This window comes from Danio rerio, chromosome 16 (genome assembly GCF_052040795.2).
Source record: "Danio rerio strain M-AB ecotype USA chromosome 16, GRCz13ab, whole genome shotgun sequence".
Taxonomy (NCBI): domain Eukaryota; kingdom Metazoa; phylum Chordata; class Actinopteri; order Cypriniformes; family Danionidae; genus Danio; species Danio rerio.
In genome coordinates this window covers 21,801,785-21,824,869 of record NC_141036.1, presented here as the reverse complement: position 1 = coordinate 21,824,869, position 23,085 = coordinate 21,801,785, and the positions used below count along the sequence as shown (strand labels likewise).

General features: G+C 38.1%; 1 protein-coding gene across 1 annotated transcript in view; it reads left to right on the top strand.

Annotated features, from left to right (window-relative positions):
• si:dkey-233k19.3 overlaps window positions 1–23,085 on the top strand; it is a 188,511-nt gene that overhangs the window by 91,700 nt on the left and 73,726 nt on the right. Inside the window, exons 49-53 of the mRNA XM_087286860.1 lie at window positions 1,958–2,197; window positions 2,291–2,452; window positions 4,808–5,004; window positions 5,086–5,248; window positions 12,773–12,896. Of these exons, the coding sequence (XP_087142986.1) occupies window positions 1,958–2,197; window positions 2,291–2,452; window positions 4,808–5,004; window positions 5,086–5,248; window positions 12,773–12,896 (886 nt within the window). The remainder of the gene's footprint in view (window positions 1–1,957; window positions 2,198–2,290; window positions 2,453–4,807; window positions 5,005–5,085; window positions 5,249–12,772; window positions 12,897–23,085) is intronic.

Genomic DNA, 23,085 nt, shown 5'->3' with positions numbered 1-23,085 from the left:
ATCTTTGGACACAGGGAGGGACTGTGTTTCAAAGCCACGCCTCCAAAAAATCTCAAACGCGCGCATCGCGACACGACAGCAGACAACCCAGTTAATGTCATTCACCAGTTAGAAATGTAGTTAGTGGTTGGCCCGTGGCATGCAGGAATTACACTTATTTCTAAGCCACACCCATTATAACCCATTCATAATACAACACACTCTACATCAGCTTTGGGGGACTAAAATAGTTTTAAAACATAACAATACCGGTCTAACAGAAATACTTTAGCCATGGTGTCATCCTTCCTTCAGCATGCAAAAGTAACTCCAATATTGACTCAGGATTTTCAAAAGTTTCAATTTAGCATTTGATTTTACCGCCACTGTGATTGTGTTGTGTGCACGTGTTGTGAACGCGCGGTGCTCATGAACATTGGAACATGGATGAACATTTTTTTGTTTTGTGCCTTACCCAGAATATACAAATACATATAAACACATTTAGATCATTTACTTTAATGATTACCATTTTCTGAAGATATTTTTTTTTTTCAAACACTGAAGATTTGCTCTTCAAAATTAAACCACACTGAACTGAACTAAACTGAACTTCAACATAAAACTGAACTGACACTGTTTCAATTTACTATAATCTTCTATGTGAAGCTGCTTTGACACATTCTATTTCATAAAAGCACTAGAAATAAAGATGAATTGAATTGAATTGAACAACCTTTGAAAATAATGCAGTAAATGATCAAAATTATTGTTATCAAGATTGTAACAATTATTGTTATCAAAAAGTGCTGTGTTGTGTTGTGTGTATTGGTTTAAATACTAATAGGTTGATCATTATCATTATACATAGTACAGTTGTATTAATTGAAATAATTATATAAAATGTTTGTAGTGTATTATAAATTAATTTTACATAGGAGCGAAGAGGTAAACCATATACAAATATGGTTAAATATGGTTCATTAATTAAGTATGCAACACAGTAAGAAAGAGTGTGCTTGGTCAATATATGGTATCATAAAAAAGAAAAAGATTGATTACTCGGTTGTTAGTCTAAACATTTTTCTAATAAAAAATAAAGACACAAAAGTAATAAAAAACCTAAAAAATCTCAGAATTACCAGAAAATATTTAAAATTCTAACTTTATTATTTTTTAAACAATTTTAAACTTTTCATTATTTTTTTATAAATTGTGAAGCAAAAATCTGAATTGATTGAAGGTAAAAAGTTGCCAAGGTTAATTGCCATGTACTATAATTTTACAGAAAGGGTTAAAACAAAGATTTATTTAAAATTCAAAGTAATTATTAAAAAAAAATAATAATAAAAAATATTATATATATATAATATATATAATATTATATAAAATAAATATATATATATATATAATATATATATATTTATTTTATTTTTTTTATGAGGATTTTTACAGTAGTGCCCAAAATTATTATAACACTAGAATTTTCACTAGTATTTTCAGCTAATTTTTTTTTTTTATGGTCAGTTATTTCTGTCTTTTGTAGTGGAGTGTCAGTCGGAAATGTTAGTTTATATTTTCAAACATTAAAATAATTGAATGAGGTTTTTGAATGCACAAAGCGTCTGATAGCACCCATTTTGAAATGCATATAGAAACATAAATTGAAACATACATTTGTTTTTATCGATTTCAACTTCTAAAAACTAAATTAAATGAACCTTTAGCTTTATTCCTAGGTTTGTTAGTGCATAGGATTTTCAGGTAGCCTTGTTTCTTGAAGTGCTTTGAAGTTCTTTTAGATTTAATCAGTCTCAGTTAAAATAATATCACCCACTGACACACTACACCAAAACACAGAAATAACTGATTTTAAATAATTTTTCGCTGAGGAAATTACTAGTGATCTAATCATTTTGTCCACCGTGTACTATGACATTGGTAGAAATCCATGACAGATCTTTTTATTCTTCATCAGAGGCATTTCACAGTGTTAGCGGTCAGCTCACCCAGCCGTGAGACCCTCAGCTCTATCTACGGCTCCATTCTGAACATCCACCTGCAGATACTGCCGTTCAGCCCAGCTGTAATGAGGTGCAGTGCGTTTGTCCTGAAAGCAGCTTTAACCCTACATGAAAGAGTCCTCCAGCACTTCCTCCCTTCCTCCTCCAAGTTTTATCATCTCTTCAACTTGTGGGATTTGTCTCGGATCTTCCAGGTTAGCATTAGCTTTTGTGCACGGTTGCTTAAACTGTAAATAAACTGAATTATTTAATACTTTGTACCTGTGTGTTTATGTTTGGGCTTCTAGGGTCTCCTGTTCTCCAGGCCAGAGTGTGTTAAACGGGGTGCAGATCTATTTCAGCTTTGGATCCATGAATCCAGAAGAGTGTATTCAGATCGTTTTTCTGAACCATCAGACCTTCAGATGTTCCTTAGGTTTCAGGTGGACATTGCACGACAGGCTTCAGAGGTAAATCAGTGAATTAAAGCAGGTTTATTGATGTTAAACTTTGATTTATTTTCTTTCCAAAGTGTGCATCGATGTATTTAATACATTTTTAATTTAAATTAGACATTTATTTATTTGATTGCTATGTTTTCTATGTAGCGTAATGCAAAATGAATCTGACATTAATTGTCATGGATCAAAATATACAAATTGCATTTCTGAATTGAAAATATAACTTAAAGGTTTACTGTAGTGCATGAATTAGAAATGCATGGATATAAACATGCATGGATTTAAACATGCTAAGTGAAAAATGCTAAAGTTAGTTATTCTCCATTGAAAATGCGCATTTCGTGTGGGAATGTCTGTCTTTGTTTTGGTTTTTATAACCTGCTCACTGCCAGTTTAGCCAATTATATTTCACCACTCTTGGTTGCCTTGGTGGAAAACACGCATTGTAACACCGTGTAATACATATTAATCATCTTTAATATTATTAAAAGAACATGCTGAGTGACTGATATTTGTTAGTTTGCACTCAATCACTGTTCTAATGGAAAGTTTCAGTTATAATTATTTTATTTTCAACATCTGAGGTAAACTCTGCTGCTGCTTTTAGGATGACAATGCCTGTCATATAAAATGATATTCAAACTCACATTGGCTCACTGTGAGGCTGGTGCTCAGATCAGATTTTTTATTTTTTATTTTTGCATAGCTGTTCACACTGCTGTTATAAAGGTGGCCAATATTAGACTTGCAGTGTGAACAGGTCATGGTCCTAAACTGACCTACATCCGTAAAAGAACAGTAACAGACAGCACAAAATATCTAACTATGCACACAATGTGTGGATACTGTATGAAGTAAGCACATTGCCAGATTAAGTATAATATGTTTACTGCCCTTTTCACAGACCATGGAAAAAATAAGTGTCTTGTAATTGAAAACACTGATAATTTGTGATTTATGACAACTGTGGTGCGCGTCTTTCTGACGACCGTTGCAGTGAACTCATCAAGGGTGAATAGCTGCAGACTAAACTGTGAAGGCGGAGTTGGTTTAGGCTATCTCTGTTTGCAGTTATTTGATTTTACTTTTAACAGGCATGTGCACAAGGGGGATTTGGGTGCTAACAAGGACCAGTTTGGCCTTTAATTTTAATTTTTTTTTTTTTCACAATGAACAACCAACTTTCTGTGATAAAGTATTTGGCCTGTGTGCTGTTCTTCTATGCTGCTGAGTAGATGATGTTTGCAGCACAGAGGACGCATGTCACTCAAAGATTATGTAAATGTCACATAAAATTTGACTAACGTTTAAAATGCGGTCGCATTGCAAAACATTAGATCTGTGTCTGATTTAATACCACATTTGAAAGTGGCACAAATCTGAACTGAAAAGATCGGATTCCATGCGGTTTGGGCTGTTGGGCAAGTAGTCATTGATAGCATTTAGCACTAAAAAAACACATAATCAGTACCTGGTTAAATTATTAGTGGCTTATACTGCTGTTCAGCTCCATTTTCTAAAAATGTAAATTCACGGCGATGGTTTGGACCAAAACTTCTTGACTACAGAAAACATTTTTTTTTTTTTGCGTGTAGTCTTGTGCTGGCAACCTACATTTGCATGGCAGAGGAGCCGGGTGAAAAGAGTCATTCATATATATATATATATATATTAAGGGTATAATGGTAAAAATCATGGTTTTATTCGATATATATATATATATATATATATATATATATATATATATATATATATATATATATATATATATATATATATTTTTTTTTTTTTTTTTTTTTTTTTTTTTTTCCTCATTTCTGACAAAACCCTTTACATTATGGTTCAGTTAGATAATGTTTTTACTAACATGAGCTAAGATTGAACAATAATTGTACTACATTTATAAATTTTAGTTCACTATTATTTTGCATAATTAATGTAACGTGAGTTAACATGACCTTGAAATTAACACTTTATTTTCATTAACTAATGTTAATAAAGATGAATTATCACTGTAATAAATCTATTGTTTATTGTTTATTTGTTTTAATAATTACATTAACGAACAGTAACTAATGAAACCTTATTGTGGAGTCTTACCAAAAATGAACATCACAGCTGTTTCTAAATCTTTAATAAATAGACCAAAGCATACTTACTGTAAATATAATACATAAATGTCTTTAGTTTAAAGGAAGCATAATGATGTTATATTAAAAATGATACAATAAAATTAGATTAGATTGTTTCAATATGATTTTTTTTTTCATTTTCTAAAATACATAAAAACTTGATCTAATAAAACTAGCTTACTATTTAAAAACAAACTATCAATTTAACAGTCATTCGTTGTATCTCTTAAAGGAAATAGAAGAAGACTCAGTGCTGTTTCAGGAGCCTGTAATATACCTGCACAGCAGTCTGGGCTCTGCTGAATCATCTTATAAGCCAGTATCAGGATGGGAGCATCTCACCTGTGTCCTCAATGACGCTCTCAACAACTACAATGAGCTCCACTCCACCATGAACCTGGTGCTGTTCCAGGAAGCCATGCAGCATGTGTGAGTGTGAAGTCTGCACTATGAGCTTTAATGAATACACATTTAACTGTAATTACACTTACACATTTTTTTTTTGAGCAGTTGTCGGATCAGTCGCATCCTGGCCTGTCCGAGAGGCCATGCCCTGCTTATAGGTGTGGGTGGCAGTGGCAAACAGAGCCTGACCCGCCTTGCCGCACACCTCTCCAACATGGACGTGTTCCAGCCCAAACTCAGTAAGGGATACGGCATACAGGATCTGAAGGTATCCATGTCCTCTAAAGATGGACATTTTTCAAATGTATTCCTTTTCAATATTGAATGTAAAAAAAAAAAAAAAAAAAAAAAACATTTCCGATTGAGTATTTCAATTACGAAGTTATTTTTTGATCAAATGTTATTTTTGACAAAATTTAGCAAATGTCATCTTATGTAATAAAACACTATACAGGTATGTACAATCAAGCCTGAAATTATTCTGGCTTGACTGCATATTCTTATATCCTTTTATATAAATGTTATATGCTTCCATTATGTCCTGTTTGTTTTTAGGCTGATTTATACTTCTGGCGTCCAGTAATATGTGTGACCCATGGTGCCTGCCTTGCGTGTAGTAGTGCATTTATAGTTCTACATGCTGTTGTGTTGCTCTGGAATTTCCGAAATGCTAGTTGGCAGTAGGTTTTTATGTTCCTCTGTGTTGTGTTTCTTTGCGGGTATTTAGTTATTTCTGAACTCTACAAGTAGCTAAAACTCGCTCATTCAGAAGTGGGAACTAGCGGACGTGCAACAAGTTTAATCATAAGGTGAACACAAGGTTCCATCTGGAGCTCCTTTACGGGACTTGACACTTGCAAACACTCGCTACATCTGTCACGGTCTGGGGGCGGATGGAGAGGAGGCGAGGACCCAAATGCAGGAATTGAAGGTTTTATTAAGAAATGAAACAAAAACAAAACTCAAATCTCCCCATGTGGGGAAAAACACAACATTATCATACACTTAACTAGACAAGATCTGGAACTTGGCAAGACACACTAGGTTAGACCAGAAATCAGCAGACCTCATAGAACAGGGAAGGGAAGATCAACAATCAATAACGGACCAGCACAGAACAGAGCATACTAGGAGAATAAATAGGAAAGACAAACCAATAACCAGACAGGCGGACAGGTGAAAATGATAATTACAAACAAGGTAACAAGGTGGTGGGACAAGACAATAGACGGGAGAGCGCATGACACAGAGAGACAATACAAGCCATGCGCTCACATAACACAACACTGAAGCACACGACGAAAGCACGTGACCACAATGTAAACACCGAGCCACGTGCTTTGACAAAAGACGCAAGACACGAGCACACGATAAATGAAAACTCACCATGCGCTCACATATGCAGCATGCATGCTTCATCCCAGCGCCGACCAAAACCGAAACCAACAAGACTGAGACGCTGGGAATGAAACACCATGCTGCTGACAGACAAAAACACAAACACGAGTACAAGAGTGCACGCGTCTGAGGGACGCAGAGCGCGCGCGCGGCCGCGTCAAGCAGGAGCGCGCACACTCTGCGTACACCCACGACGGCGTGCGCGCACACAGAGACAGAAACAGGACCAGACACGAGTAGTGTCCGAGATCTGCCACCAAAACAAGAATTTACAAGATCAGAGTGGCAGAACCCTGACAACATCGGGCTTGTGGCTCTCAGCACCACCCACACTCGTCACTGGTACCAAGCCGGCCTATCACAAAGTTTGCGCTACGAGTAGTGTGATCTGTAGTTACATCTTTTTAAGTGTGCACATTAGCGTTGGCATCAGCCATGACGAGGCTGTGTGAAGGCTGCATGAAGGCTGTGCCGGACCATACATATGTGCTTGAAGCAGAAGTATAAATCAGCCTGTAGTTGAAAACAATAATTGTGTGCTGTTTTTTTTTTTTGTTTTTTTTTGTAAATAAGTAAATAACAAAATTATTAATACAGACTTAAAGCACATAAAAACAGCTATTCTCTCAATAAAATCCAAGTTAGCCATTTAGCAACAAAGCTAGAGTTACCGAGCAGACAGGAGCCCTGCCCATGATGCAAATCTGCATCTATTGTAAAGGGAAATTGATGCGCGAATGAAGCAAGTTAACTCAAAATGTTCAAAATGCGTCTATTTACATGCAAATAGCGCAATTTATTTGCATGTTCTGCATCTGGTGTGAACACATCATAAGAGAGATAGTTAATAAGTCACATTACATTTATTACATCAGAGTTGATTTAGCAAATGCCATCCATCATTCGTTATTCACCTTAACCTTTTTTGCGTAAGCCTACAAAACCCCTTATAAGCATATAACATTTTTGCAAATTAAGGGATTTTTATTCAAATTTGCCGTTTCCATCTCTCGTTTTTTAGGTGATACTTAAAAATACATGGTGATGATAATGTTGTATTTATGTGAGATGAAGTGTTATTGGAGTTTTTCCATCATAAGCTAATTAAGAATACGCATTTAAAGGTTCAAGACATCCTGAAGTACTTTTGTTTTGAAATTTTAACAGATTTGCGCGTTTATGAATTAAGACAATGCTAGCCCCTGCCAGCTTTCATTGTGGGGAAAACTGGATATCTTTGAGCTTTTGTCAACTAATTTCATCTTCTGGGATTTAAAATTATTTTTGGTGCAGGGACCAAAATCGGTGATGTAGTGTGAATCTGAAGGAGTGATGATGTGACGGCTACTCATTATTATTCATAGCTGAGTTTTCTTATCTTTTGAGAAGACCCTGCTTCTTAATTATTCATGAGAGCATGTGCTTTCTGAAGGCATGGCAGACCTGCCAAGCTGTTAGACCCAATGACCCACGTCCACGCACGGCAAACAGTATTTAACTGTTCATGAAGGGTCGTATGTATTTGTTTCTTTGATTCATGAGGTTTGTTGCATGATTTTCTTCATAATGCTGTCAGAGTGATACAGCAAAGCTGTTGGTTTGCAGCAAGCATTTTTGTCGAGAGAGCTGTACGAGAATTGGAGAAGGTCAAACTTCGTCTTTTATCAGTTGAGTTCATTACCATTCAGACGCATCACCTATATCTGTGGTGATGTGTTTGCCTATTTTTAAAATTATCCAGATTACCGGCAGGGCTAATGGTTAAAATAGACAGGAAAAGAGACCTGCTGCATTCAGACCCGGGAATTCAGGAGGAAATAAGTCCTCCTTATTTATAGTGTTTACTTGATTATTTTTATAATGATGTGAATAATTGTGGTATGAACAAATTGAAGTTATCTGTAAATGAAATTATGAGTAACGTAGCAGAGCATTAAATTAATGTTTATGTATTTGCATTTTAACTTTGTAAACCATAAAATCATGTGTCTTGGGTCTCATTTTGTGCGCCAGCTGACAACACTTGTTCCCCTGTTTTTCCCCAGCTTTGCTGGCTGCGCCCACTCCTCCCTCTGCTCACAGCCCTCCAAAACCTTCATGAAGCATTTTTTGAAAAATTTCTGAGGTAGACTTGAATTAAAAGAGAGGGGTTTCATGGCCCTTTAAAAGTAGTCCCCGACATGCCTAATCTGGTGTTTTATTTTCTTTTTATTGTTTATTTTGGATGCCAGTTTATAAATGCAATGTTTGCCTGCTAATTTCTTCATTAAACAATGATCAATGATGTTTAAACAATGATGTTTAAAAGTCTGGTTTTAATAGAATTTGTCATTGTGGTGATGCCATTTTGATAACCACTTGACAAAGTTGAGAAAGTGATTTCAGACTCTGCTCTCCCAAGTGGCAGTCAATCAAATAAAAAAAAAAAAACTGTTTCACTGTGCTCTTCACAGTGGAGTTGTATTCAGTATAACTGGGAGTTTAGTTTCCATGTTCATGATTTATCATGGATTCACATGGATTATTTCAGATCGAATTACTGTACATGCACATCTCTAATATCCTCAATAATGTCCACGCCAATAGACTCTGTTCTCACAACACAGTCAATAGTGTACAAGGTGCAAATGAGAAAACCACAACAAATGTGACTTTGATATTGTGCCAAACCGTCATAACCCACATGAGCTGCCCAAATCATAGGAACCATCTCTGCTGTTAGGTGAGGATGAATCTAAAATGGCGGTGATTCATTACCAGAGATCAAGCTTTCTTTTAGACAACACTTTCCCTGATCAATATCCCGTCCGGCTCCATCGATCTCATTTAGTCCTGCCCGGATGCAATGGGGAGTAATTGCCAGATCCTATTAAAGAACCAAGGCAAATATTTCAATGCCCTATTGATGAGGCCGCTGCTATCATTTCATTCATCAGTGTGTGGTAAATCTGAGGCCAGTTGGCTGAGCTTCATTGATCTCTATACACTCAACACTCACTGTTTGATGCCCTCTACGCATAATGATGAAAAGACGCTTCATTTTGATCCCATCCTGTTGCTATGCATGCATGTATATGTGCAGCTTTAAATTTGAGTCTAAAGGAGAGCAATGACATTATTTTTCTTATTAATGAGATATTAATTTACTTAAGCTCCTGCCATTCATATATACAGTATTGTAGGTGACTTTTAAAGTACAGTTGAACATTTTAAAGATTACATCATGAAGTTATTAAGACTGTATTAAACCAGTTATGTATAACTTTAATAATCCTTTTCTTTTTTAGAAATATAGTTATTGTGTATTGTTTGGAAAGTTAATTGGATAATGAAATGACACATTGTAACATGAATAGAGTACAAAGTCAGATAGGAAATATTTGTTGGGATTTTGCAGGCATTTACTTGCACCCATACAAGTCTTAACATGTTAAAAAAAACTATTGACATTTTTGTAAAACTAATTGAAAAGGTGAAATGAAACAATATGGCAAAATTGAAATCACAGTAATTAATTGTGTGATTAGTTTAAACCACAACTCACATGAAGTAACCTAAAGTATTTTTAATTTTGTTATTTAACTTATATATTTGTATATATTTTTATATACGGCACATAATTTATATATATATATATATATATATATATATATATATATATATATATATATATATATATATATATATATATATATATATATAAATATATATATATATATATATATATATATATATATATATATATATATATATATATATATATGAATGAATGAATTCTTTAAATTATATCGTTTTTGTTTTTTATTTTGAATTTATTACATTTATTCTTTACTACAAACTTCTAAAAAAAAGTAAAAGCTGACAGGAAACAGTAGGGAGGAAAAAATGGCAGAATTGGATCGCCAAATTTTATGGATCAATTAAAATTTGTTTGTTCAAAAAAAGTTTTTGGTTCATGTGGGAAATCTATCAAAACATTCTAGCATTACACCACAGCTCAAACTGCTTTTGGAGTCTCCAATTTAAATATCCCACGTAAACATAATTTTCCAACCCCTAAGCCACGTTTCAGGCTGATGTTGGAGCTGATGTTTGGTGGCTTGATTTGATCAAACCTTGCACATAAGGTCCATAGCTGAATGTAACCTAACGTTCTAGCCACTAAGCCACAGATTAAGCTAATTTGGTAGGTTTGATTCAAACTCTACACTAATGTGAGCCATTGTTCAGTGTACAGTGTTTAAATGCTATAGACACTAACTTTTATTTTTAACGTGAGCATCACAGGTCAGTGTATCTTCATGTTCTAGCCTCTAAACCACTGATTATGGAGGTTTGATTCAATTGATTCAAACTCAGATCTCACATCCTGTCATTGCACAATAGCTCATTGCTTCAGAGTGTTCCAATTGCTAAGCCACAGCTCAAGGCCTGATTCTTAGATATATACACTAGATATCGCATAGGGACCCTGACCATGCGTCAATAGCGCCGCCACATTGGTACAGTGCTCCCAGGACAAATGTCATTCAACCACACTAGTCAAGACAGTGTCATTTCATGAAAATGTGGGACTTTAGCGCTGTCTACGGGTTTAGTAACGAGCAAACAAAGAACACAAAGCACAAAGGCAGAACACTTCATAGTTAATATTAAGTTTTTTTCTGTTTTTGTATGTTCTGAACTTTTGTCCTAATCAGGTAGCGTTATTGATGAACAGTCACTTACTGCATTCACCATACGGCAAAGCAGCTCCAACTCGCACTAAACACTCGGCTTATGCTAGTTTTGTTGAATAAAATCAGCAAACAATGCAAAAGAAATATGACAACGAGATGCTGCGCTGCCTGAAACTTGTATTATTGTCGGCTAATGTTAGTGAAAGAGTCGTTCGAGGGATTCATTCACAAACGAATCGCTCCCTTCGTCAGAGTAGCTGCGTCCCAAATGGCACACTATACACTATGCACTCATCCACTATGTACTTATGCACTTACACACTCAACAGGATAGTATATGTATGTAGTGTTGTCCCAAATGGCACACTAATGTGTTTTTACTAAGCGGAAATTCAAACCGTTTCCCTGATGACGTTTGACGGTTGCCAAATCAATGAAATAAACGACCGAATTATCAGATAATACCTGCCGTGAGTATTGCCGCATTCACCATCGGGAGGCGCTATAATCACTCTCGTAGGAGAATTTTGCTTTCACCATCCAAAATAAATAAAGTTATTCAACATGTGCGTCCGATAGCTCCGCCCTTTCCGCTACGTAAGCAAACCTGCGGTCGTTGAGTGCGTGAAGTGTCCATCATTACACACTTCATTTTAGCGGCTGAATGAGGGCATCATCCGGGTTATTAAAGTGCACTTATTATTTTTAGAGTTTTCAGTGTGAACACACTACTTACACTATTTATACTACAAAATGGCGTAGAATAGTGCATAAGTATGCGATTTGGGACGCAGCTTATGAGAAGTGAAAGCAGGAGAGGAGCTGTGTTTCAGGACATGATTAGATCAAATTTAACAGGGAGGGTGAATAGTATATTTCTGTACACACAAACACAAGCTTTTTGTCAGGAATGCCCGTGCGGTCACTGATCCATCAATGTAGAAAAGTAATGTAAAATTATAATTTTCTTAATTAGAAAAAAAAAAAACATACTAACATCCAGGAAAACTCCCGATCATAGATATATGTGTATATCTCTGGCTTTGGATGGCCACAGTCCTCCACTGTACCTCGGTCCCGCATTCATTTCAAAGGAGCGCTACCCTGTAGCAAGATGGCGGCGCTATTGACGCATTCCGTCCAATAGACAACAATAGGCCAGGCGACATCTAATGTATATATCTATGGGCCTGATTTATAACACTTGATTTAATCTCAGTTCTCCAACATGAGTATTATAGCTTAAAGGCCGTGTAAAAATAAAATTGACAATGTTTATTTTGCTAGCTCACATTGTTGTTTGTTTTGGTAAACTTCAATCAGAGTATAATCATTTGGTTCCATGTTTGGAGCGGCAGTCTTTCTGTTGACATCAACTTGAGGGCTTCCATAGCAACTGTATTTTAACATCCTTTAACCACACCCTTCTTACCATTGGTTTGCTGTTAGAAAATGCTTCTCAAAAGAAAGCCCTACCCCCTACTCAATATTCCACTTTGGTTTAAAGTACATTAGTATTCTGAGATAAAAGTCTCTTCAACTTACAGTTCATGCAGACTTTATTGTATCTACTGTAAATGCTAAATAGCTAATAGCTAAATGCTACAACTCAAACTGACTTGATTCAATTGATTTAAACTCTTACTGTATCTCCCATGAGCACCATACCTCATTGCATGGCTCAGTCTGACTTGAATGTTTCTGTTTTATTTCAGATGGATTTGGCCAGACTGTACATAAAGACAGGAGTGAAAAATATACCCACAGTCTTGCTCCTCACAGACGCTCAGATCCCAGAGGATCAGTTCTTCGTCATCATCAGCACCCTGATCTCGTCAGGTCAGACCAGCTCACGCACACGCTTTCATACACGCCACAGGGGGGATCATTGTGTGTTGCTCTGATGAATGGGAAACATATGTAAATGGAGCAGGGCCTGTGAAGTAGATTAAGGGTGACTGAAACAGGGCTGTGTGTCATTGGATCAAGACCCCCCGAAAACAGATGGTGGCTCTCATCTATCACCGATGTCAAGCGCAGAGGTCGGAGACCTGCTTAAGTGTTTGAACCAGAATAAAGCATCAGATCATCAGAGTTAACAAATGTAACATCATTTAACTGATGCGTGTGTAATTGCTAATGCTTAAATGCACTAGAAAGAGGTCTCCCCCTATACATTTCATAAAAGTATTGTTAGATTAGTGCGTATCTCCTATCACAAATTTAACACACTTAAATATATTCAACTTACTAATTTGATTTTTTGGGTTTATTTTAGGTTCAATTGTAACAGCTTTTTTCAAACAAGGTTCACCAAACTCTGCCACAAGAGGCAGAACATATTAATTCATCTTATGAAAAACATTTCCAAATTTGAAGTAGTTAATAATTGTGTATTATTCACATTAAAGTACACTTGAGGACATTTGAAATTATCTTTTAGATTTTTGTTTTAATTTTGAATTTAGTTTAATTTGTTTATTTTCTTTCTGTGTTGACCAAAGTAAATAATAAAAATTTAAGTATTTTAGTAATAACAAAAAATAATTATTTTATTAGTTTCATTTAAGAGAAAGTAACTAAATAAATACAGAGGAAAAATCAATTATTAATTTTTTAATTACATATATTATAACTATAATCAAATTAAAATTAACTCAAAAACATAATTAAAAATCCTGTGTACCTGTTTTTCCGCAATGGCCTGTTGGGTTAGAATTGTGTTTTCAATTATATATTAAAAATATTAAATACACACTTTTTAGAATCTAATGACAGTTTTATGCCTGAATTTCTTGGCCGTAAATTCATAATAATAAATGCCACGCATAAATGCAACACAGCTGTGTTGATGCCAAATGTGTAATAAAAGCATTATAATCTAATTAGGGCTGCACCATTTTGTAAAAATCTGACATTGCGATATATATATATATATATATATATATATATATATATATATATATATATATATATATATATATATATATATATATATATATATATATATATATATATATATATATATCGGTTGTAAAGGTTAAAAATATCCTTTCAGATGAAAAGAACAGTAGTACTGGGGTTCCACAAAGCTTTGTCAGTTCACCTATTCTTTTTTATACTTTTTACAAATAAATGTTGTAGTAAACATTCTGTTGTAAATGAGGGCGATGCCAACCCTCTTGTGCACCACCAGAGGGAACCATCGCCAGAATTCTGATTCGACTCACGGACTCAAAATCCCATAAGCCCTGCTACCTGGCACTGATTACGGTCCAGGTGCAACTCATCAGCTCTCGTGTATATATACCACACTCACGCTCCGGTTCGTTGCGAAGTCTTGATTTGCCTGGCTGTCATTTCTGAGCGTTCCATACTCCCTGCTTCGGACTGATCTGTGTTTCTGACCCTGTGTTTGTTCTACGATTACGAAAGACATCTGCCTGCCCCTGATCTCCAGCCTGTTATTCTGACCAGTAAGATATCTGCCTGCCTTTGAACTTTTGCCTGTCCCACGTTCTGTCTCCTGGATTGCCCCTTTGTGTTTGTTTGTATGTGTGCTCTTAATAAAGCTTGCAAATGGATTCAATGCCTTCTGACTCATCACAACAGAAGACTTCGCCACTACAGAATCCAGCAGCTTTAGCACAAGTCTCGACTGAACTTTCCGCTCAAGCCACTCAGTTAGCCACCCATCATCAACAACTCACCCATCTAACTTCTCTCACGGAGGAACTGGTGAGAGCTATGCAGCAACTCCGTCATTCGAATCCTGCAGTTACCCCGCCTGCTACCATGACAGCTTCTCAACCAACGCATGTCTCCAATGCTCCGGCTACCGTAAGTCCCCGATTAGCTTTTCCTGAAAAGTTTGATGGGTCACCTTCTCGCTGCAAAGGCTTCTTATTGCAATGCAAACTATTTGTTAACCAACAACCTGCATTATATCCCACTGATTCTAGTCGGGTGGCTTTTGTATGCAACCTGTTAACGGGGAAAGCGCTGGAATGGGCTACAGCGATATGGAAGGAGGAGGAATGTAACTATACCACATTTGAAACTTTTCTCAAGCAATTTCAGGAAGTGTTCGAGCACCCAGCAGATGGGAGAAGCCCCGGTGAGCAGTTACTTTCTCTTACACAGGGGCGTAACACAGCTGCAGAATACGCCCTGTCATTTCGCACTCTCGCCGCTCAAACTAACTGGGTTGAGGATACACTGAAGACACTATTCAGACGGGGTCTGAATACCAATCTACAATCTGAATTGGCTTGCCGTGACGAAGGAAAGAAATTGAACGAACTCATTGAACTTACCATCCGTCTTGATCATCTGATTCGCAGCCGTAGAAATCCTCGCACACAGCTCCATGTTTCAAGTGACACGCCCCCTGATGAATCCATGCAACTGGGTTTCACCCGTCTCACCCATGAAGAAAGAATGCATCGATTGCAAAATCATCTATGCCTGTACTGCGGTCAATCAGGGCACAGGAAATCCACCTGCAGCGTACGACCTCAGACACCAGTTCAATCGGTGAGTCCTTCCCATGTTCCTGCACTTTTCAGTGTACTGATTCCTGTGATTATTAAATTTGATAAAAGAATGATTAATACTACGGCTCTTGTCGACTCTGGATCTGCCGGAAACTTTATATCTAAGAAATTTGCTTTATGTCACGAACTATCTCTCAGCTCATATGATTCCTGTCTTGCAGTGGAAGCACTAGACGGTCGTCCTGTGGGTGAAGGACGCATCCGTATGATTACGAATAAGCTACAGTTACAAGTTGGTGTTCTACACATTGAAGAAATGCAATTCTACATTATTGATTCAGTTAATCATCCACTGGTGTTGGGACTGCCCTGGTTAAGGCGACATGATCCTCATATCTCCTGGAGGGACGGACAGATATTGCAGTGGAGTGAGTCATGCATGAAACAGTGCATCCAGCCCATTCACAAAATTCCATTACGAACCACCAATGTGTTACCTGAACTCGTTGATGAACTAATCCCCATTGAGTACCATGACTTACATGAAGCTTTTAGCAAACAAAAAGCTACTCAACTTCCCCCACATCGACCAAGTGATTGTGCTATTGAGTTAATTCCAGGTTCAAGTCCTCCAACGGGTCGAATATTCCCTCTGTCACAACCTGAGCACAAGGCAATGTCTGAATATATCGACGAGGAATTGGCCAAGGGTTTCATCCGACCTTCTACATCTCCTGCTTCAGCTGGATTCTTCTTTGTAAAGAAGAAAGATGGCAGTTTACGTCCCTGTATTGATTACCGAGGGCTCAATGAAATCACCGTAAAATTCCGCTATCCATTACCCCTCGTACCTCCTGCCCTGGAACAATTAAGAAAGGCTAGATATTATACCAAGCTTGATCTTCGCAGTGCATATAACCTTGTCAGAATCCGTGCTGGTGACGAGTGGAAGACCGCGTTTTCCACCACTAGGGGGCACTATGAGTACACGGTAATGCCCTTCGGCCTGTCAAACTGTCCATCCGTGTTCCAATCTTTTATGAACGATGTCTTTCGGGATATGCTGGATCGCTGGGTCATCATCTACATCGACGACATCCTCATATATTCAAACACGATGAAGGAACATGTTGAACATGTACGTATGGTGTTGCAACGCATGATTCGACATCGTCTGTACGCCAAATTAGAGAAGTGTGAATTTCACCAGACACAGATCGCCTTTTTGGGATACGTCATCAGTGCAGAAGGGATTACCATGGATGATACGAAGGTACAGGCAGTTCAACGATGGCCGTTACCCCAGAATCTCAAGGAGTTGCAGCGATTTCTAGGTTTTGCCACCTTCTATAGACGGTTTATCAGAGGCTTTAGTTCAATAGCCGCACCATTAACAGCCATGACCAAACGAAATTCCCACAAACTATCCTGGTCCTCTGAAGCACGCCAAGCATTTAGCGATCTGAAGACTCAATTCACCACAGCTCCTATTCTCCGTCATCCCAATCCAGACCTACCTTTCATTGTGGAAGTGGATGCATCCAACACAGGAGTCGGTGCTGTGTTATCTCAACGTCAGGGTCAACCATCCAAAATGTATCCATGTGCCTTCTTCTCCCGTAAATTGACCAGCGCAGAACGAAACTATGATGTGGGAAATCGCGAATTACTGGCAATGAAATTAGCCCTGGAAGAATGGAGACACTGGCTGGAGGGGGCTAGTCAGCAATTCACCATATTAACTGACCACAAGAATCTGGAATATCTTCGCTCAGCCAAACGTCTAAATCCCAGACAAGCTCGTTGGGCTTTGTTCTTCACCAGATTCGACTTCATTGTCACCTATAGACCAGGGAGTAAAAATAGTAAGGCAGATGCACTATCCAGGCTATCAGAGGATAAAACCCCAATTAGTGATGAAACCATTATTCCTACGAACTTACTAGTGGCTCCAGTACAGTGGGACATACTTACCGAGATCCAAGAGGCCAACCGAGAAAACAACCCTCCAGTAGACTGTCCGAATCACCTGATTTTTGTACCCAATAACATACGTACCAGATTACTGACCCATATTCATGACACTCCCAGTTCGGGGCATCCAGGCATCACTGCAACTTTGGAGTTAGTCAAAGCCCGTTTCTGGTGGCCGTCCCTCACGAAGGAAGTAATTAATTATGTTCAGAAATGTAAAATTTGCCAAAGCACGAAGGCATCTCACCAAACCCCTGCTGGCCTGTTACAACCGCTACCGGTTCCGCAACGGCCCTGGTCCCATATAGCGGTGGACTTCATTACGGATCTCCCTGTTTCCCAGAACAACACAGTCATTCTCACGGTGGTTGATCGTTTCTCCAAGGCTTGTCGCCTAATACCGTTGCCCAAATTGCCCTCTGCCTTTGAAACCGCAGAAGCCCTGTGCAATCATGTATTTCGAATGTTTGGCTTACCTGATGATATCGTCTCAGACAGGGGATCCCAATTCACTTCCCGGGTATGGTCCGCTCTCTGTAAAAATCTAAATATTAATGTTAGTCTCACCTCAGGGTACCATCCTCAACCCAACGGCCAAACTGAACGTATGAATCAAGAAGTCATTCGATTTCTACGTTCCTACTGTCATCAGCAACAGCACGACTGGAGTCGCTATCTGATGTGGGCAGAATATGCACAAAATTCATTAATAAAGCCAGCCACGGGTATTACGCCATTCAAATGTATTCTTGGCTACCAACCACCCCTGTTTCCATGGTCCGGAGAACCCACTGAGTTACCTGCTGTCACGGATTGGCTGCAGCGGAGTGAGGATGTCTGGAACCAGGCTCACAGACATCTCATGAGGGCAGTCAGGAGGAGAGAGATTCAGGCGAACCGTCACCGACGCCAGGGACCCACGTATCAACCGGGGCAGTGGGTGTGGTTGTCGACACGAGACCTTCGTCTGAGATTGCCCTGCCGCAAACTCAGTCCCAGGTATGTAGGGCCATTCAAAATTGTACGCCAGATTACTCCAGTGTCTTTTCGCTTAGCCTTGCCTAATCATTATCGTATTTCTCCTACTTTCCACATGTCATTACTCAAACCCGCTGGTGGTCCACGAGAGGAGGCGGTTGAGGAGGAATCGGAAACCAGGACCCCTCCACCTGTCATGATCGAGGGCGAGGAAGCTTACCTCGTTCGAGAAGTGCTGGACTCTCGACGTCGGGGTGGCGCCCTCCAATATCTGGTGGACTGGGAAGGGTACGGTCCAGAGGAACGGTCCTGGGTGAATGCTAGAGATATTCTAGACCCAACTCTCACGGAAGAGTTTCATCAAAGGTTCCCAGAGAAACCAGCCCCCCGACAGCGCGGTAGACCCCGGCGTCAGGTGCCTTCTCGCTTCAGGAGCCGCTCGCAGGAGGGGGGTTCTGTTGTAAATGAGGGCGATGCCAACCCTCTTGTGCACCACCAGAGGGAACCATCGCCAGAATTCTGATTCGACTCACGGACTCAAAATCCCATAAGCCCTGCTACCTGGCACTGATTACGGTCCAGGTGCAACTCATCAGCTCTCGTGTATATATACCACACTCACGCTCCGGTTCGTTGCGAAGTCTTGATTTGCCTGGCTGTCATTTCTGAGCGTTCCATACTCCCTGCTTCGGACTGATCTGTGTTTCTGACCCTGTGTTTGTTCTACGATTACGAAAGACATCTGCCTGCCCCTGATCTCCAGCCTGTTATTCTGACCAGTAAGATATCTGCCTGCCTTTGAACTTTTGCCTGTCCCACGTTCTGTCTCCTGGATTGCCCCTTTGTGTTTGTTTGTATGTGTGCTCTTAATAAAGCTTGCAAATGGATTCAATGCCTTCTGACTCATCACAACACATTCACAGAATTTTATTTATTTTTATATCAATTTTAAATATTCTGATGACACAGCCATACTAAGTGTACTTAATGAGAATAATGAAATTGGTGTTATCTATCAGTTAGAAATTAATCAGTTAGTTGAGTGGTGTTATAGAAATAAGCTAAAAATAAATACTAAGAAAACAAAAGAGATGGTATTTGACCCAAAGTGTATAGGTGACCATCGTCAAGTGGTTGTACAGTACATGACCATCCTATTACTCAGTCAGAAACATATAAGTACTTGGGCATTTGCATTGACAGTTCTTACTCATGGAAAACACACATTGAGTGGGTTTGTTCTCGTTTATACCAGAGATTGTATTTTTACGGAGGTTGTCTTTTTGGAGTTAACAAGAAACTCATGATGTTGTTTTACAAAGCAATACTCGACAGCATTGTTAGATATTGTCTCACAGTGTGGGTTGGCCACCTATCTGTTCAGTATAAATCTAAATTGATACATCTCCTAAAGCGGCATTGAAAATTGTTGGGCACAATGAATATTTTAATCCTCAAGTTTTATATGAGAACTGTGTCCTCAATGAGGTGGAAAGGATTGTCAATGATCCAGCTCATTTTTTGTTTCCACATCACGAATTGCTTCCCTCGGGTAGGAGATATAGGGCTCTATTTTGACTATCCATGCACAAAGTGCAGGGCGCAAACGCAACAAGGGCGTGTTAGAATCCATATTTCTAATATAAGGATGGAAAAATTTACTTTGCGCCGTGGCGCATGGTCTAAAAGGGTTGTTCTTATTTTCTTAATGAATTATAGGTGTGTTTTTAGAATAAATCAATCAGAGTCTCATCTCCCATTCCCTTTAAGAGTCAGTTGCTTTGTGCCATAGCCCGTTTGCTATTTACATGACAGACTTTATAAGTGGAAAAACTGAGCATTTCACTAGCTAGAAAACAGTTAAACAGAGCATTTGCAGCACGAGAATGAGAGATAAGGCCTCCTCATTATCTACTTTCGCTCTCGTGGATAGGGAAACCTTGTACGCACAGACATCAATTAGCCTATGAATAATTAATTTGGTTTGTTAAGTTTCAAAACTATTTCTAAATTCAGTTCTAATTTCCAGCAAACAAATAAACAATAATAACGAAATGTGTTCAAAAAACAGAGTTTCCAAATATACATGCTGTGCCCCATATGGTCTAAAACCTTACAGGTGGGCAAATCTAAATTTGTTTTAATAAAACAAAAATAAATATGGATAAAATAAATAATACTGATAATAATGATAACATTATACAAAAGCAAAAAGTCACGAATAAACTGTAAAAGCCCCCGAGATAAAGAAGGCATGAAAGTGTATTTTTTATATTTATGTAGGCAAGAAAATAATATGTTTTGTAATATTTTAATCCTTTATATTAATATCCTATGTATATTATTATTATTATATACTGTATATATCCTTAATATTTTGATTCTTTTTCATATGTAAAGATATTTCTGTATTGCTCTACATATTGTGTTTATTAAACAGTGTGTAAACGAGGTGCACAACTAACGCGCACTGCGCTGGACTTTAGACCGGCTTTGTTCTTGTCTATAGAACAGACTATTATAGTTTCTCAAAATAGCAATGTGCCAGCAATGCGTCTCAATACGCCTCCCTTTTTAGACCAGAACGCCTATGGGTGCACATATGAGCGCAAATGCATTTGCTATTTAAACAGCGTGGCACAAAACGTCAAAACGACTCTTGCGCCAAGCTGAAACTAACTAACAACAATTGCGTCATGCCTTGCACCACATTGCGCCAGGTGTATGATAGGGCCCATAGAGTCCTAAAGTGTAGGTTAAACCATTATAAGAAATCCTTTGTACCTGTTTCAGTGTGTTTATTTAACAAGAGGCTATCTTAAATAGCATTATATATTTTGTAACTGCTGTATTTTGTATTGTTTTTATTGCTTGTTTTTAGTGAATGTCTGCAGCAATATGGCGATGCCCAAAACAATTTTCCTGTCAATCTATAAATGGTGCTTTATGGTTGTCTAACATATATATATATATATATATATATATATATATATATATATATATATATATATATATATATATATATATATATATATATATATATATATATTCATTCATTCATTTTCTTATCGGCTTAGTCCCATTTTTAATCCCGGGTCGCCACAGCGGAATGAACCGCCAACTTATCCAGCAAGTTTTTACGCAGTGGATGCCCTTCCAGCCGCAACCCATCTCTGGGAAACATCCACACACACACACTCATACACTATGGACAATTTAGCCTACCCAATTCACCTGTACCGCATGTCTTTGGACTGTGGGGGAAACCGGAGCACCCGGAGGAAACCCACGCAAAGGCAGGGAGAACATGCAAACTCCAACTGAGCTGAGGTTCGAACCAGTGACTCAGCGACCTTCTTGCTGTGAGGCTACATCACTACCTACTGTGCCACTGCCTCGCCGCATACATATATATATATGTAACGGAGGCCAGCTATTGTGTGCTGTGCAGGTAAACCTCACTCCTCTGACCTCTAAAGGTGCTCTAGCAACAGACGCTAGAGGCCATGGTCTTTAACCTCCTTGGTAGAGCAACCGACTCCCATGCGGAAGGTCGCCGGTTCAAATCCAGCTCAGAGCGGGTTGGGTGGAGTAAGACTGGCTGGGTTACATTGGTGCCGTGACCCGGATGGAAGTGAGGTTTAGGGGGGTGAATGTATCGGAGGCCAGCTAGTGTGTGCTTTGCTGGTAACCCTCACTCCTCTGACCTCTAAAGGTGCTCTAGCAACTGACGCTAGAGGCCATGGTCTTTAGCCTCCTTGGTAGAGCAACTGACTCCCATGCAGAAGGTCGCCTGTTCGATACCAGCTCGAATCGGGTGGGGTGGCGTAGGACTGGCGGGGATACATATATATATACTAATATATGTTTGTTTCAACCTTTAAATATATATATATATATATATATATATATATATATATATATATATATATATATATATATATATATATATATATATATTTAAAGGTTGAAACAAAGATATTAGTGCTGTCGATCGTTTAAAAAAAAATAATTGATCGGACTTTAAATCGCGATTAATCCCATTTAAAAGACTGAAATTTGTAATTTTGGCTATTCAAATGTAAACTTAATGTAAAGATAAAAGATAAAAACTATTTAAACTCAAAATATCATTGTTTATTAGAATTTTTGTTTAACTTGTAACACAGATTTCTTCATGTAAACAACATACCCACAATAAACCATCAAGATCCTGACTTGACAGCCATATTTATTACAGAAATTAAAACACAGGTTATGCCATTTGAATTTTAAAACAATAAATACCAAAAAAGAAAAAAAAATATTTTCAAGTTGGATTCTAAGTGAACTGCAAAAAAATGCTAAAATACAGGCATTGCAGATATGGAAATTGAAAAATAATAATAATATTAAACTATTGAATACAAACAGTTGCACTCATTGTAAAGTTGTATTGCTGTGAGTTTCAACCTTTAAACAATAATCTAATCCTGCTATGTGACTATTCTCGATATCGCAGTATTCTGAAGGACACCTTTCACCCCGCTCATAGACTGTTTTCACTACTGCCTTCCGGCAGGCGCTTCAGGCTCCCCCGG